The 27,072-nt window shown below is 38.2% G+C and overlaps 4 protein-coding genes across 5 annotated transcripts in view; 3 read left to right on the top strand and 1 right to left on the bottom strand.

Moving 5' to 3' along the window:
- LOC110867740 (F-box/FBD/LRR-repeat protein At1g13570-like) overlaps positions 1 to 23,675 on the top strand; it is a 51,013-nt gene extending 27,338 nt beyond the window's left edge. Inside the window, exons 1-4 of one of the 2 annotated variants that reach the window (XM_022116746.2) lie at positions 21,737 to 22,758; positions 22,837 to 22,944; positions 23,031 to 23,195; positions 23,280 to 23,675. In XM_022116746.2, coding sequence (XP_021972438.1) covers positions 22,144 to 22,758; positions 22,837 to 22,944; positions 23,031 to 23,195; positions 23,280 to 23,603 — 1,212 coding nt within the window. In that variant the 5' untranslated portion in view covers positions 21,737 to 22,143 and the 3' untranslated portion in view covers positions 23,604 to 23,675. Of the gene's footprint in view, positions 1 to 21,736; positions 22,759 to 22,836; positions 22,945 to 23,030; positions 23,196 to 23,279 lie in introns of those variants that run through there. The other variant, XM_035975513.1, reaches the window with a different exon arrangement.
- Positions 669 to 18,929, top strand: LOC110866416 (F-box/kelch-repeat protein At3g23880). The gene is made up of 2 exons (XM_035975514.1): positions 669 to 1,523; positions 18,567 to 18,929. Exons 1-2 carry the CDS (start codon positions 708 to 710, stop codon positions 18,897 to 18,899), a joined length of 1,149 nt encoding a protein of 382 aa, XP_035831407.1. The 5' UTR covers positions 669 to 707; the 3' UTR covers positions 18,900 to 18,929.
- Positions 6,123 to 7,607, top strand: LOC118480539 (F-box/FBD/LRR-repeat protein At1g13570-like). Its single transcript, XM_035975515.1, has 3 exons — positions 6,123 to 6,837; positions 6,931 to 7,038; positions 7,387 to 7,607. The coding sequence occupies exons 1-2, from the start codon at positions 6,232 to 6,234 to the stop codon at positions 7,006 to 7,008; spliced, it is 684 nt and encodes a 227-aa protein (XP_035831408.1). The 5' UTR covers positions 6,123 to 6,231; the 3' UTR covers positions 7,009 to 7,038; positions 7,387 to 7,607.
- A 1,779-nt stretch (positions 23,676 to 25,454) lies between the features above and the next one.
- LOC110866177 (F-box protein At2g14710) lies at positions 25,455 to 26,702 on the bottom strand. Its single transcript, XM_022115463.2, has one exon. It carries the CDS (start codon positions 26,620 to 26,622, stop codon positions 25,498 to 25,500), a length of 1,125 nt encoding a protein of 374 aa, XP_021971155.1. The 5' UTR covers positions 26,623 to 26,702; the 3' UTR covers positions 25,455 to 25,497.
- Positions 26,703 to 27,072: the final 370 nt, after the last annotated feature.

The following is a 27,072-nucleotide window of genomic DNA, read 5'->3' on the forward strand; positions in this document are numbered from 1 at the left end:
AAAAACGAGAGAGTTATGCTCGTTTCCGTAAAATCGAGTCATGCTGGGAATATGCAGCAACTGATAAGCAAAAGGCTGTGAAAAAGGGGGCCTAGCGTCACGCGACGCCCCCTAACTCGGAAAAATGTTATTTTTTTGTCATTTTTAACCCCTGTACTTGTTTGAACTTCATATTTGAATATAAAAACTAACTTTTAAGTTGGTTTTGATCATAGGTGATTGCCAAGAGTGCCCGGATGAAGATCAAGCGACGAGCAAGAACCGAACACGATCACGAAATAAGCTTCCGCACTATGTATCGTTATTATGTTAAACGACGAACGTACACATGATATGTTGTATACTTTTAAATTGTAAAAAGTTTTAATAAACCCGTAATTTCCAATGCATATGTAATCTTAATTACATGATTGTTTTTCGTAAATGATACGTTAAACCTTAATTTATAAGAACGGGTGTTACATTATGAGTACTAAATATGTAAAATCGGGTACCAATACAGTACGGGTACCAAATACGGTAAAATCGGTATGAGTAGTGATAGAATACGAGTACTCTATAGCTGGACAAGACAAGACAAATCTCATATTTGGACTCACCCATCATCCACGGCCCATAGCGTATGCAGCCCAACAGCCCAAAACTCATACACCCTAGACCCTTCAATTCTTCCTTCCAAACCCTAAAATCAAAATTCGTGTCCAAAAATGTCGGACAACATTCCGTTCGAACTCCAAGCGGAAATCATCAAAAGGGTTCTTCCTGTCAAATCTTTGATTCGGTTCAGATCCGTTTCAAAGCAATGGAAGTCTCTGATCGATAGCTCTGAATTTATCACTCATCACACCCTCAACAACAAGACTCAGCCGCAACATCTACTGGTAAGGTACATAACAGGAGGTACTGGGCGCAGATTTGTTTCTGCGGATACATGTTTGCCCGAGGACAAATATGTTTCAATTGTTGATGATGATAACTTCCCCCACCACAAGTTTTCCCCTGTTGTTCCTCCAACTGTTAAACTTCTTGGGCGTCCGTATTTGCTCGATTGGTCTCACGGATTGGTGTGTTTGCTTGGATGCACCCGAGATCGAGTGAACCGAAAGAAACTGGTTGTTGTTTGGAATCCACTAATTGGGAAATCTGTTGGTATAGAGATACCGGATCGAGCCGATATTGTTATTGGTTTTGGGGTCTGTCCTAAAACTAGCGACCCTAAGATCCTCAAGATTTCATGTTTTGTCAACAGCGAGGCCGAGGCTACGGCTGAGGTTTTCACATTAAGCTCTGGGGCTTGGAGAAATGTATCGATGAATATGCCGTTTAAGTCTAAATTGTTGCAGTTCTTCAATACACAGGTGGTTGTAGATGGGGTTATTTATTGGCTCAGTTATGATAATATTACAGATAAATTTACCATTTATTCATTTGATTTGGCAAGTGAAGAATTTGGAGAAGCGGTAGACTTTCCTTATAGCTTTGGAAGGCTGTACAATATATCTAAGATCAACGATTCTCTTGTGGTGCTTAGTCATCACTGTCTTGTTACTATTTTAACACCGAAACCATTCTGTGACGTATTGATGATGTTGAAAAATGGTGTTTCAAAACCTTCCTTTACAAAACTATTCACTGTTAACGACGTTCAGGTTAATAGTATGATTGGATTTAGGAAGAATGGCCAACCGATAATGGATCGGACGAAGACGCATGGATATGATGGTGAACTAGAAGTTTATGACCTCTGCTCGGAACGCATCAACGTTCTTGGGATTTATGGGTCGCTCTTCAGGGTGAGCTCCTTTACAGAATCACTACTGCTGCTTAATCATTCTGATTCTATCATTCACTAATAGATGATGAATCTACTTTTAAATCCTAGTTTTCTTTTTTTGGTTTTTATAGCTTTTAGTTTAGCTCCCATCAGACTTAATGGTAACTTTTCTTATTATCATCTAACTGAAAACATGCTCCTAGTTTATGTTTAAATCCTGCTTGATTTATAATCTCATAAGCAAAAACAGATGGTGGCTCCTTCAGGTTATCTGTGTTCTCAAACTGCAGTCACAATGCAACAATTGCAGGGCTGATCGTTGTTTTGTGTGGTTCTATTAGCTAATATTCTTGTAATTGTTCTCATGGCTCGTGTCATCAATTCTGAAGTCAACTTCGAACTCAATATAACACATACTTGTCGATAAGCGTTTCATTTTAGTTGTCTAATTTTTGACCCGTTTAACATTTATTTACTATAATCTGACATGTTTTACCCGTTTTAATTTAGATTGATAGATTTTGACCCATTTAATATATATTTACCGTATTTTGGTGTGGGTGTGTTTCGGCTGGATTCTATACCGCTATTCAGCTGCTGTGTGTGAGTTTTGGCGTGAGCTTTAGTATGGGGGGCCTTTGTGGACGTGTTTGTCATTTTCTAGCAGTATAAGTCTGTTTCTTTTTCGGGTGTTCTCCTTCGCGTGGTGTGTGTTTTGTTTTGTGGGATTCATTCATATCTGCTTCTATTTTTGGATGGTTTAGGGTGGGGGTTGGGCTGCTGTGTTTATATGTTTGGTTGGTTAGTTGGCTCTATTTTCTCGGTGCAGAAGAATAGCATCATCTCTATAAATGGATTCTCATTTGCTGGGCTTAAAGAATGGGTCGCAAGATGAGTCTTGAATAAAAATAAAAGTAAAAAAAAAATGGGTGTGTATCAAAGCTCAGTAGGTCTTGAAGGGAGGTTCACACCTCACACATTTGCAGACCATTTAAATGCTCCTTATTAAGTGGGTTTTTTATACATCAACACCAAGTTGATGGTATAGGTTGCTTATGTTGGCTGGTTTATTATAGGGGTGCAAACCAGCTGAGGTACTCGAGCTCAACTCGAAACGAGCCGAGCTTAAACGAGCTCGAGCCCGAACTTAAAACAAGCTCGTTTAGTAAACGGGCCCAAGCCCCAGCTTCGCTTATTGACAATGCAAAATTAGTCTTGAAATGCAATTTGTAATGACTTTTTTGTGGTTTTAGTAGTTGATATGCTCACATTGTTGGCAAAAATACTGGATTCTTTGTTAATCATTTAAGCTGTTCCAAAAATATAAGTACACACAGACTAGATACATAGTCTTTTTACCATTTATCCTTTCGATATGTTTGTGGTATATTAGCGAGGAGCTTGCTCTGCCACCCTGGAGCATCTTTTCTTCAATCAAAATCACCATCTGTTGCCCAATCAAATAGCTGCTTACTATGTTTGTTGTGCGGCCTTGCGCTCATGAAATATAGTTGGTTTCGCCACAAGTGTTCTCAACATACACCATTGAGCATTTGAGCCATCAACCGCGCCTTGCCGGGTGTTTTTGGTTCAACCAACCAAAATGGTGAAATGAATTAGAAGTGTTCATGTGTGGGGCTAAGCATATAACACATAGATATGTACATTGTGTGCCGTTGAATAAAGAGCGTTGAATAGATTTTGTAAAAATTTCTGATTATATTTTGATGGTGTTAAGTCATATGATCTGGTAATCGTTCTCAAGGTTACAGAAGTCCTCGTCTGATACTTTTTCTACAAGAGTTTGTTTTGACTCAAACCTCTTTTGTTTATAATCCGTTATTACTTGAACATATTGGTTCAAAGGTCTGACTCGTACCAAAATGAATAGGTTTTAAAGCCACCCATTCTAAACCGTACCTTTCATGAACTGTTACCTTGCCTGACCTATTGTCCATTTTCCCAAGGATAGCAAATTTTTTTTCTAGACAACATACATAAAATTACTGATACATACATTTACAAGTTTGTGTCTACAGTAGTCGTCATGTGGCGGCCTCCCATTTAGCCACGTGGAAACCATTAACTTGTTTTTTCCAATTTATGTTTGTAGATATACTGTATTTGATTCAAGAGATTAACCAAGCAGGGAATGTACTCACATCCGATTTTTGAGGATTTTACCCCTCCCGCTCCCGTCTTCCTTTTTTTCCTCGTTGCATTGTCTTTTTTAACTCTTTTTCGTTTTTTTTTTTGTTTTTTCATAGTTTAGTTTACTAATACATACATTTACAAGTTTGTGTCTACAGAAGTCGCTAGGGATGAGATGAGATGGTACACTACCCGTACACGTATCAGTACCGAAAATGCGGGTACCAAATTTTGAATAAAATTGGGTATTGAATATTGTACCGATTATTATGGTACGGTACGAGTACGGGTATCGATACCGGTCTTTTGTTACGGTAACCATTTTGGTACCACTTTGTTTTTTATCTTTTGAGCACTCGTACGAGTACTAAATAGGTAAAATTAGTACAGGTACCAATACAATAAGGGTATCAAATACGGTAAAATCAGTGCGAGAAGTGATACAATACGAGTACCTAATAGGTAAAATCAATATGAGTACGATAACACGAAAAATAAATCTTAATATTCATTCATAACCAAATTCGGTACTAGTACCATTTTTACCCGTACCCGTACCATACCGAAAGCAGCGAATACCGAAATCAATAAAACAGGGTACCATACATGTACCGTATAGTTAAAATCAGCATAGGTACGAGTACAAGTACAAATATTTAGGAAAAAAATCTCATCCCTATTAGTCGCCATGTGGCGGTTTCCCACATGGCCACTTGGAAACCGCTAACTTTCCTTTTTTCTTCTTCCAAATTCACCTTGTCGTTTGGGTGCAAGGGAGTAAAGCCCGAGCTCAAATTGGCTCAAGCTTGTTTAACTTATGAGAACTCAAACTTGTCTCGGTTTGAAATTTGGTTTCAAAGCTCGAGCTTAGCTCGTGGGTAGTTTTTCGAGCTCGGGCTTGGGCCGCTTAGCTCGTTTATTATCTATTAATTAATTTTTATTAGTTATAATTTATATTTTTTTCTAAATTTATATATAACATCATACACATATTTAGTTTGATCATAATTTTATAAATAATCATTGTTATTATATAAATAAATACATAATACATGTTTAGGCTCGCGAGCTGTCTCGAGCTCGCTTGCAAAACTAACTTATTAATAAACTCTAGCTTGGGCTCCAGCTTGTTAAAATTTGACTTGTTTCGAGTTTTTTTAGCTGACCTCAAATAGCTCGACTCATTTACACCCTTAGTTTGTAGGTATATATTTATAAAATTATGATCAATGTTAGTTGATGCTGCCCTTTAGTAACATACATGAAATGCCGCTCCAAGAAAAAAAATAACAAAATGTAAGAACTCAAACAAGTGAACTCATTTTAAAAGACTAGTCTGGTGGTTAAAGGAACTTTTTTGGTCTGTAAACCCCATATCTATTGACCATACAAGGTTGATGATAAGCCACATATCTTGTAATGGTTTCATTCGTAACGAGTATATTTTTTTTTTTGGAAGGAGACTTTCTCTGTACAAGACCGAATTGGTCTCCGGGGTCATGTCAATTTTAATTAAACAATAGAATAGAATGATCCTTAAAAAACTAGAAAAACATTCTGACAACTTATCATAAAATACAAGGACCAAATGTGAATAATTGTATATTTGAATTTTGAACCCTAACTCCATTCCGGTTTATGCTTCTGCTCGTCGACGCTGGTGGCTGGTTCGTTGGGTGCTGCTTCTGGGTCGGTATACTTATTAAATAACATTTGCAATTTTTCTGAAAGATTAATTAGCTTTCTTCTTTTGTTTTTAATCTAATCTGTTTAACCTTTGAATGAATCATGAGGATTCACATTATTACGATATATATCAATCCTGTTTTACATATTATTTGTTACATTTGGTTGGTTCAAGGGGCAATGTGATTAGAATTAATTAGAAACAAAGCACTAGAAATTTAATACGTTTGCATTGTCCTCAGTGGCGAAGCTTTACCCGAAAATATATATACCCAAAAATTTCTATAGAACCAGGGGTCGGAAACGTATATACCCAAAAATTTCTATACGAAAACTACATGTATAACACACTACTGAGCGAAAAGTTCGGGGGTCGGACGCCCCCGGCCCCTTGTATACTTCGCCCCTGGTCATACAACTCAAAGTTTAAAATGTAGTCTTCTTGGTTCTGATTTTGGTTATACATTGGGAGATTTTAGGGTTATTATAACTTTTAAATCATTGGGAAATTTTGATTATACATTGGGAGATTTTGGTTATACACTGGGAGATTTTAGGGCTTCTTTTGTGTGTGTATTAAAGAGAGTAGCTATTTTTGCAGGCAACAAGAATATCTGAAGATGGATAAACTCAGCAAGCTTCCTTCGGGCATAATAGAGAGCACCTTATGTCTGCTACCGATTCAAGAGGCAGCAAGGACAAGCATCCTCTCTAAGGAATGGAGGTACCATTGGACCAAAATCCCTAAACTTGTGTTTATTGAGGAGGATGCATTTGAAGTATCGACTGATGGGGCTGAGTTGTCCGTTTTAGAGCAGACGTTTGACAGACCAAGTGAGAGGAAAATGATGACCAACAGGTGTAAACTTTTCTATGCTATATACCAAGTTCTATTAGTGCACGAGGGCCCAATCAATGAGTTCACCCTTTGCATGCCTGTAGATGGCTCATGTGTTGAGATTGACCATATAATACGCCATTTGTCAAAGAAAAAAACTGTCAAGATATTAAAACTCGACTTTAATGGGAGCTATAGGCTACCCTTATCACTCTTCTCGTTCCATCAGTTAACAGAATTGTATCTCAATGGTTGTGTTCTTGACCATCAACCATCGTCTATTGGATTTGGTAGCCTTACAACCTTAAACATGCAAGAAATATGGACATGTGATAAAACGCTTTTGCGTCTTTTATCGAGCTGTCCATTACTTAAGAGGTTGACTATCGTAAGTTCATAATAAATTTGAATGCCAGTTCTCATGTTCTTTCACAAATTAGCTGAATATCGTATTTGTATTTGTATTTTTTTATTGTTGTAGAATAGTGATGGTGGAACTATTGATGAAAGTGGAGATTTGACCATGGCCGATCTCTTCGAGTGTTTACGGGGCATTTAATATCTGACTGTTTGGTGTTTCATCTTTTTGGTAATTCTATTGCTTAATTATACCTTTGTCTTTTAATTTTGAGTAAATTACGATTTTGGCCCCTTTGATTATATCACTTTTACCCTTTTAGCCCAAAAAAGAATTTTTTTAACATCTGAGCCTCCAACGTCTTTTTTTTCTCCAACCCTTTTGGCCCCTAACATTTAATGGATAGGTTTAGTGTTAGGGGCCAAAAGGGTTAGAAAAAAAGACGTTGGGGGCTCAGATGTTAAAAACTTCTTTTTTGGACTAAAAGGGTAAAAGTGATATAACCACAGGGGCCAAAATCGTAATTTACTCTTTAATTTTTTTAACTATTACTAATCTTTATTTTGTCTATGCTTTAAGTCTTTTCTTCCATTTCCGAGAAAGCTTCCAACAACATTGGTCCACTTGAAATACTTGTGTATGGAATGCGTATGCTTTTGTCACATATATGCGTTACCTATTTTTGTTTTTTTGATTAGAAGCTCCCCAAACCTCGAAAAACTTAAGCTAGTGGTAAATAGCAAAAATCTATGTTGTATTCATTCTACTTGTTTTTATTTTTATGTCAAAAACAACTCACACAATACACTTCATGTAGGTTACTGTTGGTGCACTTGTGTCTGTACTTTGTCTGTATTCGGTCACGATGTAAACGATGTCCTTGTTGGTTCTGTAAGTTGACCAAGTCAACCGTCCTCCTGGTTTGACTTGGCAACAGTTAGTAAATTTTATGTAAGGTGTCTGACTCGAAGGATGAGTGATCGAAGGATAATGTAGATCCTTCGATCACCTCGAAAGATATGCTTCGATTGATAGACCTCGAAAGATCATCCTTCGAGGTCCTTGCTGATCCTTCGGGCCAGACATGTTGGGCTGGGTATAAATACCCATGCAGTGTGTTGAGAACAGATAGATGCACACAGACAGAAAGATAGAATTCTTGAAAGCATTCTGTCCGAAACACACACACACACTTTGAGAGTTTGCAATACAGATTTGTAAACTTTGAGCTTGTAACCGAACCCTTCATTCGTATTAATACAAGTAGTGTTAATCGGTGAACCTTGTGTGTTTGTGTTTGTGCTTGTTTCATCCCGGTTTGCTTGCTAGCTTGGATTCCGCACTCGCTAGTGGGTTAGTATAACAAGGTTTAGGTTCGTCTTCCTCCGACAAGGGACCTACAAGTGGTATCAGAGCTTGGCTCTTTACCTTGTTTAAAACCGGGTTTGTTCAAGTTTTGGTGTGTTTGGACATTTGGTTTAGCACCCGTTTTTGGTGGTTTTCTTGTACTTTTAAACGGAAAAACGGTTTCTAAACCTTCGGGAGTGTTCAAGGTTGGGTTGGGTAACTTGAAAACTTGTTTTTAAGTGACTTTGTGTTTTCCGGGGAAAATTCCGGTTAAACTTCCGGTGACTGGTTTTAGGATAAGGTTATCCTTTTTGGGCAACCTTTTCAAAGTTGGTGGGAAAGTTAGGCCTGCACATCCCTTTCTGCCGAAAGTTGACTTACCAACCCATCACCTTTTCACCAACCTTTCACATCGTGTCAGAAGGTCTCGAAAGATATCCTTCGACATCGAAAGACCATCTTTCGATCAAGGAAGGCTCGAAAGATTATCATCCTTCGACCCATCCTTCGAAGTCTGAAACATATCTTTCGATAAAGGAATCTATTCGAAAGACAGGTGTCCGAAAGATAAGGATATAACTCGAAAGATAAGGATCTTTCAAAGGGGAATCCTTCGAGTTCTTGAATCTTTCGAAATCATTGTTTGAGATTCAACAGTAATCTTTCGAGTACTGTTGATCCTTCGAACAAGAGTTGATCTTTCGAAGTGTGGTCTGTTTATTGTTAACAAGTTTCTGTGATTTCAGATCTTTCGAACAGGATCCTTCGGCTGTGTGATCTTTCGGAATATTCACTTAGCTTTTATTTTGCTTATCAATCATGAATCCGAATTGGTGGAATCCGGCTCCAGATAGTGGTAAATATACAAGTTCTGGTGTCACTCCCTCATGGTGGGGTACACCGGCGCCAGACAGTGGAAAATACACGTCTACAAGTCTATCGCCTTCATGGGCCGAGTCTCCGGTATCGACATCTTCTCAGGGAAATCAATGGGCATTGGTATCGAATCAAACTCCGAGTATCCAAAGTATCTTACTGAGCGAAAGCGAAACAGGAAGTTTGAATCGACCTCCAAAGCTGATGCATTTAAACGAGTATCCGGGTTGGGCTGATAGATTCCGTACATATGTTCTGGGTCAAAATACAGAGCTGTGGATACGTTTCACCACAGACTTTGATCAAGCTATCGAGGTCGTTGCTTCAACAACTGCTAGTTTTGCCGATCTTCCAGAGGATCAGAAGAAAATATATGATCTGGAGAAGAAAGCCTACGCCATTCTCACTCAGGCGTTAAGCAAAGACATCTATCATCAGTTTGTCAGCTTCAAGACTACGAAGAAATTGTGGGACGGTTTGAAAACCAGAGGAGTAGGGAATGAAGCAACACGTCAATTGCGTCATGATCTGCTCAAGAAAGAATTCGACTGTTTCACATGTTTAGATAAGGAGTCTTTGGGAGACATGACAAGTCGGTTTTATCATTTGCTTACTGAGCTGAATAATTTCGGTGTGACGACAACTCAAGCAGAAGTGGTGAAAAAGTTTGCTGATGCTTTGCCTCCCCAATGGAGTAGTTTCTTGGAAATCCTGAAGTATAACGGAGTGTTGAAAACTACAAATATCAACGACTTCGTGCAGCTTCTGGAAAACAAGGATCAGGAGGAAACATTAAAGGCGAAGAGAGTTCCATTGCCACAAAATCCAGAAATGTATTGTGGAACTTCCAATACTTCGTCTACAAGAACAGGTCCACATGCTCCTCTGCAAACGGCTTTTGTCACAAGTACAGATATGTACGGCAATCCGGTGCAAGTTCCTGTTAAGCCACCTCCCACCACAGACATGTATGGAAATCCAATACAGCCACCTCCTCCTCCTCCTCCTGCTCAAACACAACGTGCATGTTATGGAGGAACATCATCTGCTGGTCAACAATCAAAGCCAAGTACAGTACAGCTCGACACTTCAAGCTTTTCCAAAGTTAGTGTAGAAGTAGCTAAGGAACACATGGAGCTGCTTAACACTGTAGTGAGCGCGTACTGTGGGTTGATAGAAGGTCAGATTGGCAATATTAATCTGACACAAGAAGACTACCGGCAGATTGATAAAGAAGAGATGGACTTGATGGATATCAAGTGGGCCTTTGCTAGTGCTGTGAGAAGAGCAAAGGATTGGATGGAAAGTACTGGCAGAACCAGCTTGGAAAGTAAGCGAGACACCAAGTATGGGTTTGATAAGCAGGCTGTAAAGTGCTTCAACTGTGGTGAACGGGGTCATTTTAAACGGGAATGTACAAAGCCAGCCCAGCACGGGAATCAAAACCCCCTCAGAAACCAAGGCAACTAGCAGAACAGAAACAATGAGCGTACATTGGTACCCGTCAACAACCAAACCAACCGGGCACTTGCGGTTCAGGTGGATGAAGGTTGTGACTGGTCAATCCAGTTGGGTGGTGATGCTCCCGATGGAACAGCTTGTTTTGCTCAAGTTGTGAAGAAGCTAGTTCACACCAGTGGTGGAGAATCTTCTGCCAGTGGTGGTGAATCATCTGAAGATGAAGACTCTTCTGGGTACAGCAGGAGTGTTGATGAAGAATCATCCAATTCTGGTGATGATCATGTGGGTGAGACATCAAATGCAACAATCGATGCAGATATTGATGAACTTTTGGAGGAAGCTGCAGCAGAAGCTCAAAGAAGATCTATTCTGGTGGATCAAGCTGCTTATACTTCGTATTCTCTCCATTCAGCCTTTATGGCTAATGTCGACGGTTCATCAAGTCAGGTATGTGTCGATGAACCCACTGCTATTAACTGTGATGAATGTGATAGATTGCATGCTAGGTGTGCTGACTTAGAAGGAAACATGTCTGAGTTGCAAGCCAAACATGATGCTTTACAAGCTAGTTTGTTTGACTTGCAAGACAAACATAGTTCCTTGAGTGCTGAGTGGTGTGACTTGCAAAGCAAGCATGAGGCTTTGCAAGAGAAATATGATGTGACATTCATCCACAATCAGAAGTTGACTGTGGATCTCTCAAAATGCACAGAAGCCAACATGTTTTATGAAAATCATGAAAAAGAATTTAAGTCAGTAATTGAGACCTTAAAGAAAGATAAAACTGAACTGACAAAAATGGTTTCAAGAAAACAAACTGATATTAATTTGTATATATCTCGCCTGGAGATTATGCAAAAAGAGATGGCTTGTGTGAAAACAGAAAGCGATGCGATCCAGCTTAAGCTAGACAGTTATTTGAGCTCGAGCTATGTGTTGGATCACATCATTGATGTTCAGAAGGAAAAGAAGGATGTCACATGCATTGGCTACAAGAAATGTCCACCACCAGTTAGACACAATTATGATGCCATGCCTGATGAAGAGGACAGGGTGTTCTTTGAACCATCTGTGCCTCTAGATGTGAAAGAGTTTGCTGCAGGACTCGGATACCAAAAGGAAGTATCCTCAGATTCAGATGTGTTAGCAGATACATTTGTAAGTGCTGAACAAAATCAAGATCCTCCAGTTGTGATTGAGGATGCTGATTCTTCTGATGATGAATCTGATGATACTGTCCCAGCAAAGTCTGATGCGGTAGCCAAAAATGAGGACATACCTCTCGAGAATCACATTCTATGTGATCCCCCTGCAGAACCCGCTAAGACTGTTGCAATCGAGTCCTCGTCTGAGAATGAGTCGGAGAGTGTGAACTTGCTGTACACTCTTGTTGGTGATGATAAAATTTACTCAGACAAAGATTTTCCCATTAAGAATGTTAATCAATCCTTAATCTGTAAAGTCTTTGAAAATTCGACAAGTAAGTTTTTGGGAAAGTCAGGACCACGTGTTACAGTCACACAGTGTCCTCCTATTCCAAAGGCTGAAATTCGAAAACAATTTGGAAACAAGAAATTACCAACGGTGCCAAAACAGCAAAATCACACCAAGCCCAAAGGAAAATCACCGGCTCAAACTCAAAAGAAGCCGAATCAGAAGAAAAACAAGAATGTAAACTTTGTGAAATCAACGGGAACGGACAAAATTGAAACGTTTGAAAATAAATCTAACTTAGATTTTGTCAAGAAAGCTACTGTTTTGAAAAGAAATGAACAAAACAGTTCACAGCCTAGTACCTCAGGTTCACAAAGTTCAACATCATCGGCTAATCGATCACATGATTCTTCGGGGTTTGTTGAACGAAGATCATGTTTTGAGTGTGGAACCATTGGACATATTATTCGTAATTGTCCATATCTTCATAAGCAAAAAGAAAAGGTTGATGATCCCCGTGGCAAGACTGACCGTAAGCCATCTGTTTTCACAAAACAAGATCCTCGACTTGTAAAAGAAAGGGAAAAGAAACAGAAACGCCAACAGGTCAAGAAGATTGAGAAAGCAATTAAAATCGATGTGGTTCAAAAACAATCTGTTGCTGTAAAACCAGACAATTCTAAAACTTCAAACAATCAAGAAGTTAAATTTTTAAAGAAAGACACTGGTAAAACAAAACAGACCTGGAAACCTAAATCGGTTACTGAATCAGGGGGACCATCACAATTCACCAACCATCAAAGACAAGAAGTTATTGTCATTGATGAAAATGGAAGACCCAAGACCACAATGGCTTGGGTCCCCATCTCCAACTAATTCATTTGAGTTCATGTGCAGGGTGCTTCAGGAGGAACTATCAGTAGTCATTAGATTGTTGATAGTGGGGCATCCAGGCACATGACAGGCGACATGAAGCTTCTCTACGACGTTAAGTCTATTAGAGGGGGTTATGTTGCTTTTGCTGGAGATAAAGGTGGATATATAACGGGTGAAGGAATGATATCCAACGGTTTTCGTAGAGGTCTTATCGACTGTACTCTTTTCATCAAAGAACAAGATGGAGATCTTCTTCTGGTACAGGTATACGTTGATGATATTATTTTTGGTTCTACTAATGATGTCTTGTGTAGGGAATTCGAGCGCATTATGCAGGATAAATTCGAGATGAGTGCTATGGGAGAAATGACCTTCTTCTTGGGCCTACAAGTACAACAAACAGAGTCTGGGATATTCATCCATCAGACTAAATATGTTGGTGACATCTTGAGGCGGTTCCAGATGTCTGATGCAACGCCCATTGGTACCCCATTGCCAACAAATCACGGAATTACTCCAGACTTGAAGGGAGAAGCTGTTAGCCCTTCAAACTATCGCGCAATGATCGGATCTCTTATGTACCTCACAGCATCAAGGCCAGACATAATGTATCCAACGTGCCTGCTTGCCAGATATCAAGTTAATCCGAAGGCCTCACATCTTGCAGCTGTCAAAAGGATTTTTCGTTATTTGAAGGCGTACCCTGACACCGGTTTGTGGTACCCTAGGGATAATAACTTTGAATTGTTAGCATTCAGTGATTCTGATTTTGGCGGATGCAAAATCGACGGTAAATCCACAACGGCTGGATGTCAGTTTTTAGGAAATCGCCTAGTCACATGGCAGTGCAAGAAGCAGACGTGCGTTGCTACATCAACATGCGAAGCTGAATACATTGCTGCCTCAAGTTGTTGCTCCCAAGTTCTTTGGATCCAACAACAAATGCGGGACTACGGTTTTGAATTCCTAACTACTCCTATTTACGTTGATAATTCTGCTGCTTTAGATATCACTAGAAATCCTGTGCAGCACTCAAAGACCAAACACATCGAAATCAAATATCACTTCATACGTGATTGCTTTGAGAAAAGGCTAATCGATGTTGTTAAGGTCCACACCGATGACCAACGTGCCGACTTATTTACCAAAGCATTTGACAAATCAAGATTTGACTTTTTATTATTGGTAAACGGCATTAAGGTCAAGCAAGAGTAAAACCAACATCGGAAAATCATTTTTGTAAATATCTTTGTGTTTTAAATTTGTCTTCGTTTATTGATTTTAGGGGGAGTAAATCCAAAAATCTGAAAATCCAAAAACATCGAAAAATTTCAAAAACACAAAAACAATAGAAAAACAAAAATGAGTTTCCTGGCGAGCAAAAGAGAAAATGATAGTACATCAGTGGTCTATCCAAACCTCTTTAAACCTTAAATGAAAAACGATAAGCAGCTCTATATAAGATGTGTCGGTAGGCTCACAATCATTTTAAAGTGTGCAGGGTGATATAAATCTTAATCGACTGAAGACCAGGTGGGAACCATTCATTGGCATATGGTCTTAGTACCGAAATTTCGTTTGATAGATTGCCGAGGTTCTGAGATATTCGGTCTTTATGCTGCTTATCATCTGGGTATCATGGTTGTATCTTTTACCGAAAAATAACGGGGACGCAAGTCTAGATCTTCCATGATACTATACATACGTGTACATATTATATACTGCATTCGACCTCAATAAGTGATAAACAATCACATGTCCAAATCAAATAAGTGATAAAATATCACAATTATCCGGGTGTCAAGTTCGTCTCTCTGCTGTACGGAAGTACTGACCTGTTCACGGACTTGCACCTGTGCCCTCATGCATATGAAAATCAAGTTCCTCATAAATAAGTGATTATATCACATAGGGCTTGTTTTCAAATAAAAAATAAGTGAGAATCTCACATCACATACGGTCAAACAGATGATAATCGGTATACTCACCGGTAAGATGAACTCTCGTGCATACCTTGATACGGGAATGTGTCGTGATGTGGATGAACACCGGTCGGTAAGTATAAATCATACCTTAACGTATCCCCTCGCCATGATTACATCTGATAAGTTGAGCTTAAGTGGACAACAATACCGATAATTGTTATAGGATGCTTATCTTAATGTTAACTAACTGAACAACAAGAGTGTTTTGGCATGACCGTACACTGATATGATTCTCTTACCCTCGAAACTCACAAAAAGAATGTCTGTAAATATTTATTTACTGCTTAACTTTTATTGCTTTCTTTTAAACAGTTTCGTCGTTTGGTGCATATCAGCACGACATTAGCGGTGATGTCGTTTGATAACACTCAAAGGATTTTAAATTGTTGTCTTTTAATTTCAAAAATACCAAAAAGATTTTACGTGTGTTTTAATATAAACTTTATAAAAGCCAAAAAGATTTTATTTCTATTTTATTTTCGATCGTACGATGTTGGAGCTCGAGTCTTCGTTACCTGAAACCTGAACGAAAACCGAATTGACTAAATCTTCATAAACGGTCGAAATTTGCATGTTTTGAAAGTTAAAGACTGAAATTGACAAATTTATTAAACTTTCAAACTGTCGGACGTTGTTTGATTGTGACATGGTCATCCGTGTGTCATTTGTTTATGCTAACAATTCCAAGCAGTTGTTCTCATTACGCGTTTAGATTTCTTGCATGTGCAGATTCTAAAGGCTAGGAGAACATGGTCGATGACAAGCTTTGGAATGAAGACACGACGAGAAGGCGCTCAAAAGATAAAGATGATCGAGTTGCCGCTGGCCATCATCAACACCACAAGGATCTCATTTCATAAAGATTAAGTCATTCACGAGCATAACTCAAGGGGGAGCCTATGTTAAGGGGGAGTTTGTCAACACACTTCCTACATGATACGGGTAGTTTGTTGATACACTTTCTGCTTTCAAGACGTGAAGACTTTGAAGATCCTCCGACATTGAAGACTTGAAAGGACATCAGAGTCTTGAAGACATGAAGATCAAAGATGATCAAGATCAAGACAAATCTGCAAACATCGAAGATCGAGACAAAGCTACAGCCAAGGGGGAGTTTGTTGGTGCACTTGTGTCTGTACTTTGTCTGTATTCGGTCACGATGTAAACGATGTCCTTGTTGGTTCTGTAAGTTGACCAAGTCAACCGTCCTCCTGGTTTGACTTGGCAACAGTTAGTAAATTTTATGTAAGGTGTCTGACTCGAAGGATGAGTGATCGAAGGATAATGTAGATCCTTCGATCACCTCGAAAGATATGCTTCGATTGATAGACCTCGAAAGATCATCCTTCGAGGTCCTTGCTGATCCTTCGAAAGCCTTGTATTCGAAAGATGATCCTTCGGACCATCTATCGGATCCTTCGGACCAGACATGTTGGGCTGGGTATAAATACCCATGCAGTGTGTTGAGAACAGATAGATGCACACAGACAGAAAGATAGAATTCTTGAAAGCATTCTGTCCGAAACACACACACACACTTTGAGAGTTTGCAATACAGATTTGTAAACTTTGAGCTTGTAACCGAACCCTTCATTCGTATTAATACAAGTAGTGTTAATCGGTGAACCTTGTGTGTTTGTGTTTGTGCTTGTTTCATCCCGGTTTGCTTGCTAGCTTGGATTCCGCACTCGCTAGTGGGTTAGTATAACAAGGTTTAGGTTCGTCTTCCTCCGACAAGGGACCTACAGTTACTGAAGATGAGGTGCTTGATGAATCATATATGGGCTCCTCTACTCTCGAAGATTATTCAGATATTTCGTTGGAGTACCTTAACGAATTAGAGATTCTACATTTAAAAAACTTTGAAAATGGGTTGGTTTTCGTGAAGCTTATCTTGGCCAAGTCACCCGTGCTAAAGAAGGTGTGGATATTCCTATGGGATGAGTTGCCTAAGGATGACAAATTGCAGATTTCAGAAATCCTTTTAAGTTGCCCATGCGCATCACCTATGGTAAAAATCAATGTTAGTTGAAATCCAATTAGTCATAGCACTTGGTGGTTTTGTTGACTGTTTTGTGGAATGAACAACTTTGTTTCGATCCGATATGGGATTTTGAGAATTAGGAGTTTTTGTAATTTGAATTTTCAAATTGTTCGAAGGGATTTGTGTTTGTATCAAATCCACAATGTTTGTGGTGTATTAGCAAGGAATGTGCCAAGAATTGCTCTTAGTTCTAATATTCGCTCTTTAGTTGGGCCTTGCAATAAATATAGTTTTTGTTTAGTTCATTTCGGCCTAATACACATATTCTACATAAAAAGTTCTAAAAAAAATTGGAGGCCCCTATTTTTGATGGCCCTAGGCACTTGTCTAACCTTGAAAGCTTATAGGTCCGACCCTAATTAAATTTGATTTTGATTTGAATGTGTGTGAATACATATTTTTCTATTTTTGTTTTTTTTATAGGTGCAAGAAACGGCAATGATCCGTGTTTCCTCAAAAACAGCTATACCTCTTGTGACTAAAGCAAATTATCTTTTTAACATTATTTTTTATACCTAAATACATTTTAGATTGTTAGTGAACCTAGAACCTCAACTATCTTTTGTAGAACATTAATCCCATTTCAGTATACCATAACACTGAAATGGGAATCAAACCAAGCCATATCAAGCAAGCTTTCTCCAAGCTAAATCTTGACGAACTTCAAACCACAAGCTTTTTGGACTAACCCTGATAAAAACTATTTATGTTTTACACCGCACCTTAAACAAATTTAAAACAACAGTACTCTATAATTGGACCGGACAAATTTCTCATATTTGGACTGACCCATGATCCACAGCCCATCGTATACGAAGCCCAAAACCCAAACACACATATCCCTCCCTACACCTTTCAATTCTTCCCTTCATCGTCTCCAAAATTTTGAAACCCTAAAATCAAAATCCAAGTCCAAAATGTCGGACAACATTCCGTTCGAACTCCAAGCGGAAATCATCAAACGGGTTCTTCCTGTCAAATCTTTGCTTCGGTTCAGATCAGTTTCAAAGCAATGGAAGTCTCTGATCGATAGCTCTGAATTTATCACTCGTCACGCCCTCAACCAGTCTAAACCGCAACATCTACTGGTAAGCTATATAACAGGAGGTACTGGGAACAAATTTGTTTCTGTAGATGCATGTTTGCCCGAGTACAAATATGTTTCCATTGTTGATGATGATTGCTTCCCCCACCACAAGTTTTCCCCTGTTGTTCCTCCAACTGTTAAACTTCTTTCGCGTCCGTTTATGCTCGATTGCTCTCACGGATTGGTGTGTTTGCACGGATGGACTCGAGATCGAGTGAACAGAAAGAAGAGACTGGTTGTTGTTTGGAATCCACTAATTGGGAAAGCTGTTGGTATAGAGATACCGGATCGAGCCGATATTGTTATTGGTTTTGGGGTGTGTCCTAAAACTAGCGACGCTAAGATTGTCAAGATTTCACGTTTTGTCGAGGCCACGGCTGAGGTGTTCACATTAAGCTCTGGGGCTTGGAGAAGTGTGCCGATGAACAAGCCGCTTAAGTCTGAATCGTTGCATTTCCGGAATACACAGGTGGTTATAGATGGGGTTATTTATTGGCTCACTTATGATAATAATATTACAGATAAACTTACGTTTTATTCGTTTGATTTGGCAAGTGAAGAATTTGGAGAAGCAATAGACTTTCCTTATAACTTAGCAGGACGCTCTGGAAGGCTGTACAATATGTCTAAGATCAATGATTCTCTTGTGGTGCTTAGTCATCACTGTATTGTTACTAATTCAACACCGAAACTATTTTGTGACGTATTGATGATGTTGAAAAATGGTGTTCCAAAACCTTCCTTTACAGAACTATTCACTGTTAACGACGTTGGGCTTAATAGTATGATTGGATTTAGGAAGAATGGCCAACCGATAATAGATCAGACGAAGACGCATGGATATGATGGTGAACTAGAAGTTTATAACCTCTGCTCGGAACGCATCAACGGTCTTGGGATTTATGGGTCGCTCTTCAGGATGACCTCCTACAAAGAGTCGCTACTTTTGCTTAATCATTCTGATTCTATCATTCACTCATAGATGATGAATCTACTTTTAATTCCTAGTTTTTTTTTTTTTTTTTTTTTTTTTTTTTTTTTTTTTTGTTACTGTTCTATTTTGGTTTTTATAGTTTTTAGTTTAGCTTTCATCAGACTTAATGGTAACTTTTTTTATTATCATCTAATTGAAACATGCTTCTAGTATATGTTTAAATCCTGCTTGATTTATAATCTCATAAGCAAAAATAGATGGTGGCTCCTTCAGGTTATTTTTGTTCTCAAACTGCAGTCACCATACAACAATTGCAGCGCTGATCATTGTTTTGTGTGGTTCTGTTAACTAGTATTCTTGTAACTGTTCTCAACTTCTCATGACTCGTATCATCAATTCTGAAACTTCGAACTCAATATAATACATACTTGTCGATAAGCGCTTCAGTTTAGTTGTCTATTTTTTGACCCGTTTAACATTTATTTACTATAATCTGACATGTTTTACCCATTTTAATTTAGATTGATATATTTTGACCCATTTAATATATATTTACCATATTTTGGCACATTTGACCACCATAAGAATAACTATTAATGACAAAATACCCATGCTTGATCTTAAAACTGTGTCTCATACCTAGCTTAATACCCGTTGTGTATATCGTGTATACCCGCAGGTATCAGGTACACTCATTACTAGAAGTGGCAAATATAACCCAAAGACAAACTTTTGGGTAATAATTTGATAGGATTATTTGTCTGAAACGATTCGATTTCAAATCACCTCATCTCATCTGGTTGTTGTAATGAATTGATTTTGTATCGTGTCTTGGTTTTGTGCTAATTGCTTGAAGGTTAGTTCTATATAAACCTACGATCTGATGAGCTGTTAGTTCAAACACCGTTGCAACAAGTAGGCAAACACACACGCTAATGTTTGCTTTGTATTGAGTCATATTCTAGCGAACGGATCTAGTATAAAAAAATATAGCATAAAAAATTCAGCGCAAAAGTAGTACAAAAAATGTAGCACAAAAATCTTATACAACATAGAAATAAACACAATTTTTCGAGTTTTTACATTTTTTTATATTTTTTATAGCAATATAATACTTAAACTAAAGATAAAAAATGTTCGATTTTATGGTGCAATTTTTTTTAAATGTCGTATAAAAAAGTTATGGACGTTTATAAAACGAGAGGAATATGAATGTGTCTTGCATGTGAAGAGACATAGTCAATAAATAGGTTTTTTTTCCAAGAATGCTCTTGCACTCTTTTTTTTTCCCCTACATTTTCATATTAGACATTGATTTGAAAATGAAAGGTTAAGATCCTTTCTTATATTAATTAGGCAAAATTAACTTTTTATTTTACCGAACAAAATAATATGAAGAAGAAAATAGAGTCCCCTAAACAAAACTAGAAAAAAAAAAAAAAATCGAGAGCACCAATATGATATTAGCTCACTTGTTAGATCTTAAGTTCAAAACCTTAGTTTAATTTAGATTTATCCGTGCAATGCCTATTACTCCAAGTAAGGCCAAATAATGTGGTCATGACCCTCTACTAGGACTACAAACGAACCAAACGTTTGGTGAACAGTTCGTGAACCGCTCAGTGGGAAGTTCGTTTGTGTTCGTTCGTTTATTAAACAAACGAACACGAACAAGAAATTTAAACATGAACAAAGGTCGTGTTCGTTCGTTTATGTTCATGAACGTTCGGTAACGTGTTCGTTTGCATTCGATAGTTCAGCAGTGGTTTTGGTTTTTATATTTATTAAATACTTCAAAGTTCTGAAAAATTAAATATCTAATATGTATGAGTGTATTATATATTTTGTTCATGAACGATTGTTTGTGTTCGTTTGTTTTTATTTGGGCTCATGAACATTATTTTGCGCATATTTGTGTTCGTCAACGTTCGTTTTTATTCATTGCCTAAAATTAACAAACAAACACAAACGAACACGAACAAGTTCATTTTCTTAACAAACGAACATGAACACAAAACCTCGTTAACACGAACACAAAATCTCGTTCGATAAGTGTTCTTGAACGATTTGCGAACACATATATTTCTTAACAAATGAACACGAACAAGGTCTTGTTCGTGTTCGTTCGGTTCGTTCGCAGCCCTACCCTCTACATAGACGTCATGTCACCCACCTCAAATCCAACATCCAAAACCACTATACTAAGGATTTTGTAATGATCCAAACCACTTTCTCTTTTATTATTTTAAGAGTAAATTACGATTTTGGCCCCTATGGTTATATCACTTTTACCCTTTTAGCCCAAAAAAGAATATTTGAACATCTGAGCCTCCAACGTCTTTTTTCTAACCTTTTTGGCCCCTAACACTAACCCCATCCATTAAATGTTAGGGGCCAAAATGGTTAGAAAAAAAGACGTTAGGGGCCAAAAGGGTTAAAAAAAAGGGTAAACGTGATATAAGCACAGATGTTAAAAAAAAGGTAAAAAAAAAGGCCAAAAAGGCTCAGATGTTAAATTTTTTTTTTTTTGACTGAAAGGGTAAAGGTGATACAAGCCAAAAACGTAATTTACTACTGTAACCTTCCTTTCATCATGTTCAACAAATCATATTCCAACAACCATGACCACAAAACCTTTAGTGCAACTCTTAATACAAATCGATATAAGGTACAAGAACCACTTGTGTCGTGTATGAAGTGGGTGTTTGGCATTCCTTCTCAAAACTGACTTATTAACTTATATAAGTCATAAGTGAGAAGTCAGAAAAAATGACTTCTTAACACACAAAAGCTACCAAAATAAACTAAACATACAACTTATTAACTTTTATTAACTTTTATAAGTCAATAAGTGTTGCTTCAAAATAAGCTAACCCAAACACACTTAGTAAACCATAACCTTACTCTGGTATATGGCTTCTGCTCGTCGACATCGCTGGTGGCTGCTGGTTCGTTGGTTGCCTGTTTGCTTATTAGGTAACTTAAGCCATATCAGTTGTACAACAGGTATTTTCTTTTCATATTCGATTACTTCTCATAAACTTCATAAGCCGTTGTTCATTACTGGATTTGGGTAAATTGGCATCAATACTTCAAACAAATGTGTGCAATGAATTTTCGTTGTTAAACTCACTAACCTAATTGCTTCTGTTCCAACCCTAACCCCTTTCATTTTCATCCGTTTTTTGTTTCTGTTACATGGTTTTGTTGTTATTGTTTAGTGTGTAGACTAAACATATTCCCATAGTAGCTAGCTAGCTAATTTTGCAGCTAATAAGGGTATCCTAGTAAGATGGATAGAATTAGCAAGCTTCCAATAGGCATAATAGAAACTATCTTATGTTTCCTACCCATTCAAGAGGCAGCAAGGACAAGTATCCTCTCTAGGGAATGGAGATACCATTGGACCAAAATCCCTAAACTTGTGTTTAACGAGTATACGTTTGAAGTGTCGACCGATAGGGCTGAGCCGTCTGTTTTGGAACAAACGTTTGACAAACCAAGTAAAAGGAGAGAAATGCACAAGAGGTGTAAGTTTTTCTACGCGATATACCAAGTTCTCCTTATGCACGAGGGTCCAATAAACGAGTTCACTCTTTCTATGTGGGTAGATACCTCGTGTGTTGAGATTGACCAAATACTACGTCATTTATCGAAGAAAAATACTCTCAAGATATTAAAACTTGAATTTTGTACGGGAGGTGATGTGGGGTATAAGTTACCCATTTCTCTCTTCTCTTTACACCAATTAACAAGTTTGTCTCTCAGTGGTTGTGCTCTTTACCAACAACGTTCATTCAATGAATTTGGTTATCTTACAACCTTACATTTGGAAAGTGTATGGATGTATGAGAAAATGCTTCTGCGTCTTTTATCCAGCTGCCCATTTCTTAAGAGATTGGCTCTTGTAAGTTTACAACAATCAAAATTTAATTCCCATGGTCTTCCTCTTCCATAACTTGTCTAAATATTGTAATTTATGCAGGGTCATGGGATGACAATTCTCTATGATGTTGAAGGTTCCACCATTGTTGATCTATTCGGGTGTGTACCAGTGATTGAATATCTTTATGTTGTGGTATTCGGATTGGAGGTAATTTTATCTACATGATATATACTTGATTAGACTTTGGTTTGCTTATTAGTTATCACTAATCTTTGTTTTGGCTATGGCTCAAGGATTTTCTTCCAAAGAGACTTCCGAAAAAGCTCCCGACATCATTAGTCCACTTGAAATATTTGTGTGTGACTGTGGATACTCTTTGTTTTACTAACATATATGGGTTACCTTTTCTTGCTCTTCTGTTTAGAAGCTCCCCTAATCTGGAGACAGTTAAGCTAGTGGTAAATAACAAGAATCTATGTCGTATTCTACTTGTTTTGATTCTTATCTCAACATACACTCACACAAGACACTTCTTCATGTAGATGTGGGGGGAAGAACCTTACGTTGATGAAGATGATTTGGGCTCTTTTACACTTGATGATTATTCAGACATTACGTTGGAGCATTTGAAAGAATTTGAGATTCTAGATTTTACTGACTCGGAGAATGAGTTGGATTTTGTGAGGCTTATATTAGCCAAGTCACCTGTACTAAAGAAAATGACGGTTACCCCACATTATTTTTTTGATAAAGATGAAGAATCAGTCTCAGAGGTTTCAGAAATCCTTTTTTGCTCCCCATGCGCATCACCTGTCGTAGAAATCATCGTGGGACGGTACAAATCCAATTATTGGTGCCCTTGGTGATCTTATTCTCTGTTGTTAACTCTAGTGAAATGAATAAATTTGTTTCGTTCTGATATGAGGTTTTGAGTCTGATGATCTTTTGTATCTTAAATTTTTTTAAAATTTTATATGCTTTTCGGGTCTTGAAGTTGTGATTGGGAATGGGAAGGCATATGCTTATTTACCATAACCACTGGAATAATAAGCCCCCTCAACTTACTTAGACCACGCGATGTGGGCGTTGTTTAGTGGCGTTTAGGCCTTTTCACGCCGGACACACTACCCCGGCAACGTCGTGGAAGGCGGCGTTGAGGTTGGGGAGAGAGGGTTTCCACCGGTGTGGAGGTAAAGAGTGAGTTGGCGTGGCGTTGACTCATTGGCGTGGCATTTAGCTGTTGGACCCCAACTGTAGAACTAAAAAAATATTTTAACCCACCTATATAAAAAAAACTCAACCTTTCACCATTATTCACCTCACTTTCTTCTACCTAACTCCGTTTCAACGTTAATTTAGGAGTTTTTTTTTTTTTGGCATTTTAATACACTTTGGAAACCGGTTGACCCATTTGATCCTTAAGATAAATCATAAACGCTTTTTTGGCTAAACCGAGTCAGTTGAAACTGGGTTTGAAGTGAAAGGATCAGGTTCGATAGGGTTCAAACCTTGTGGGTCTGTTAGGGTCTAAGCCAGGTTAATCAAAAATTGGTTTCAAAAGCAAGTCGGGTTCGGGTTCAAACCCGGAGTTGGTACCCAATCCATGACGAACACTACCTAAGGATTTACAACACATAGGATCGGATACTGCACCAATTATCCCAAACATATAGCATGATGAAATACAGTCATCATCACAAAATGACAGAATCAGAGTGGTTAAGCAGAAGTAGTGATTCTGTGTAATAGGTCTTCATGATATACGAATCAAAGGAAACAGACACTGGAAGATAATTGTGGTGTTCCGAGTAGGAATCGTAAACTTCAAGTGTCGTTCCTATTAAATTATCATGCCTCATGCTTAAGTGCTCCGTTATCATTTGACCATTCTTCTTGAATCCAATTATTCTATCATTTGTTCGCTTTAAGCTAACGGAGAATACTTTTTTAAACCAAGATATTGGATCACCAGTTTTTATCAAGGTCCATACATCAGAAACCAGGGCAGCCTCAGCCTCATTGTAAATAAGCACAGCAAGCGAACCTTTAAAGTTCAAGATGGACAGATGTGTAGAGTGTTGTAAACTATCTGGAAGCTGTAGAAGTGCACTTAGATATCTGTGACAGGTTAGGAAGTTGATTTGGATGCTAATAAACTTATATTGTATTTCGTTGAGATTTGAAACTTATTTTTTATAAGGTTGATCTTAAATTTGGCTTGTAATATGGTAGGTTGAACTTATTTTCAATATGTCTTTTTGAACTATTGACTCGTATCTTAAACTATTGAATTTTGAAGCAATGTATTAATATTTAATTTTAAGTTCGAGCCTAATCGAGCCGAGCCGGCTCGATTAAAAACCAACCCGAGCTTGAGCTAAAATTTTTAGCTCGATTTCAAATCCGAGCCAAACCGAGCCGGTTTGGTTTATAATCAAGCCGAGCCTGAGCTTGGCCTGGCTCGGCTAGGTTTATATTGCGGTAGTTTTAATGTTTTATTATTGCTATTCGTACATGTTGGTTGGATCAATAGCTGAATTCGAAAAACCATAACCTTAAGGAGCAACCATCTGATTTTGCTTATGAGATTATAAATCAAGCAGGATTTAAACATATACTAGAAGCATGTTTTCAATTAGATGATGATAAAAAAGCTACCATTAAGTCTGATGGAAGCTAAACTAAAAGCTATAAAAAAAACAAACAAAATAGAACAGTACAAAAATAAGAAAAATAGGATTTAAAAAGTAGATTAATCATCTATGAGTGAATGATAGAATCAGAATGATTAAGCAAAAGTAGTGACTCTTTGTAGGAGGTCATCATAAAGGCCGACCCATAAATCCCAAGACCGTTGATGCGTTCCGAGTAGAGTTCATAAACTTCTAGTTCAACATCATATCCACCTGTCTTCGTCCGATCCACTATCGGTTGGCCATTCTTCCTAAATCCAATCATGCTATCAACCTCAACGTCGTTAACAGTGAATAGTTTTGTAAAGGAGGGTTTTGAAACACCATTTTTCAACATCATCCATACGTCACAGAATGGTTTCGGTGTTAAATTAGTAACAACCCAGTGATGACTAAGCACAACAAGAGAATCGTTGATCTTAGATATACCGTACTTCCTTCCAGAGCCTCCTGCTAAGTTATGAGGAAAGTCTACAGCTTCACCAAATTTTTCACTTGCCAAATCAAATGAATACAACCTAAGTTTATATGTAATTTTATCATAAGTAAGCCAATGAATAACCCCATCGATAACCACCTGTGAATTCTGGAAGTGCAATGATTTAAACGGAATATTCATCGGTACACTTCTCCAAGCCCCAGAGCTTAATCTGAAAACCTCAGCCTTAGCCTCGGCCTTGCTATCGAAAAAACGTGAAAGCTTGATGATCTTAGGGTCGCTAGTTTTAGGACACACCCCAAAACCAATAACAATATAGGCTCGATCCGGATCCGGTATCTCTATACCGACAGATTTCCCAATTAGTGGATTCCAAACAACAACCAGTTTCTTTCTGTTCACTCGATCCCGAGTCCATCCGTGCAAACACACCAATCCGTGAGAGCAATCGAGCATAAACGGAAGCGGATGAAGTTTAACAGTTGGAGGAACAACAGGAGAAAACTTGTGGTGGGGGAAGTTATCATCATCAACAATGGAAACATATTTGTCCTCAGTACCTCCTGTTATGTACCTTACCAGTAGATGTTGCGGCTGAGTCTTGTTGTTGAGTGCGTGATGAGTGATGAATTCAGAGCTATCGATCAGTGACTTCCATTGCTTTGAAACTGATCTGAACCGAAGCAAAGATTTGACAGGAAGAATCCGTTTGATGATTTCCGCTTGGAGTTCGAACGGAATGTTGTCCGACATTTTTGGACTTGGATTTCGATTTTAGGGTTTACAGGATCGTGTAATGGGGGATGTTAAGTTTGCATGAAAGAGGTCAACAATGATATGAATTATGGGCCCTGGGCTTCCTATCCATCGTCCATTTAACTTGACTTGTTTATTTATGAGAAAGTTTTCTTTTTTTTTTTTTCTTTTTTTTTTCACGACGACTTTCTTGTGTTAAGATACCATACTCACCAAATTAAAGATCCTCATTGCCCTACTTCAGCCGAACTGTGTTGTCTTGACCGAGACCACGCTGGCTTCAGAGTTTGGCTTGAGCGTTCCCCCGGAAAACCATACCGCTGACTGCCATTTGGCAGACGTTGTGCAACCACAAGAGCTGAACACTCTCAGGTGTAACACACGATGGGACATTTCTAAAAGCGTTTTATGGTATGTAGATACGATTTTGGATAGGGATGCTAAAAA

Source organism: Helianthus annuus, chromosome 7, assembly GCF_002127325.2.
Source record: "Helianthus annuus cultivar XRQ/B chromosome 7, HanXRQr2.0-SUNRISE, whole genome shotgun sequence".
NCBI lineage: Eukaryota > Viridiplantae > Streptophyta > Magnoliopsida > Asterales > Asteraceae > Helianthus > Helianthus annuus.

Bases quoted from the DNA above. Each gene is read 5' to 3' on its own strand.
- LOC110866177 (XM_022115463.2), bottom strand. From the start codon at position 26,622: ATGTCGGACAACATTCCGTTCGAACTCCAAGCGGAAATCATCAAACGG.
- LOC118480539 (XM_035975515.1), top strand. From the start codon at position 6,232: ATGGATAAACTCAGCAAGCTTCCTTCGGGCATAATAGAGAGCACCTTA. The intron at 6,838-6,930 runs GTAAGTTCATAA...TTATTGTTGTAG, and splicing joins TACTTAAGAGGTTGACTATC to AATAGTGATGGTGGAACTAT.
- LOC110866416 (XM_035975514.1), top strand. From the start codon at position 708: ATGTCGGACAACATTCCGTTCGAACTCCAAGCGGAAATCATCAAAAGG. The intron at 1,524-18,566 runs GTGCTTAGTCAT...GATTCTCTTGTG, and splicing joins AGATCAACGATTCTCTTGTG to GTGCTTAGTCATCACTGTAT.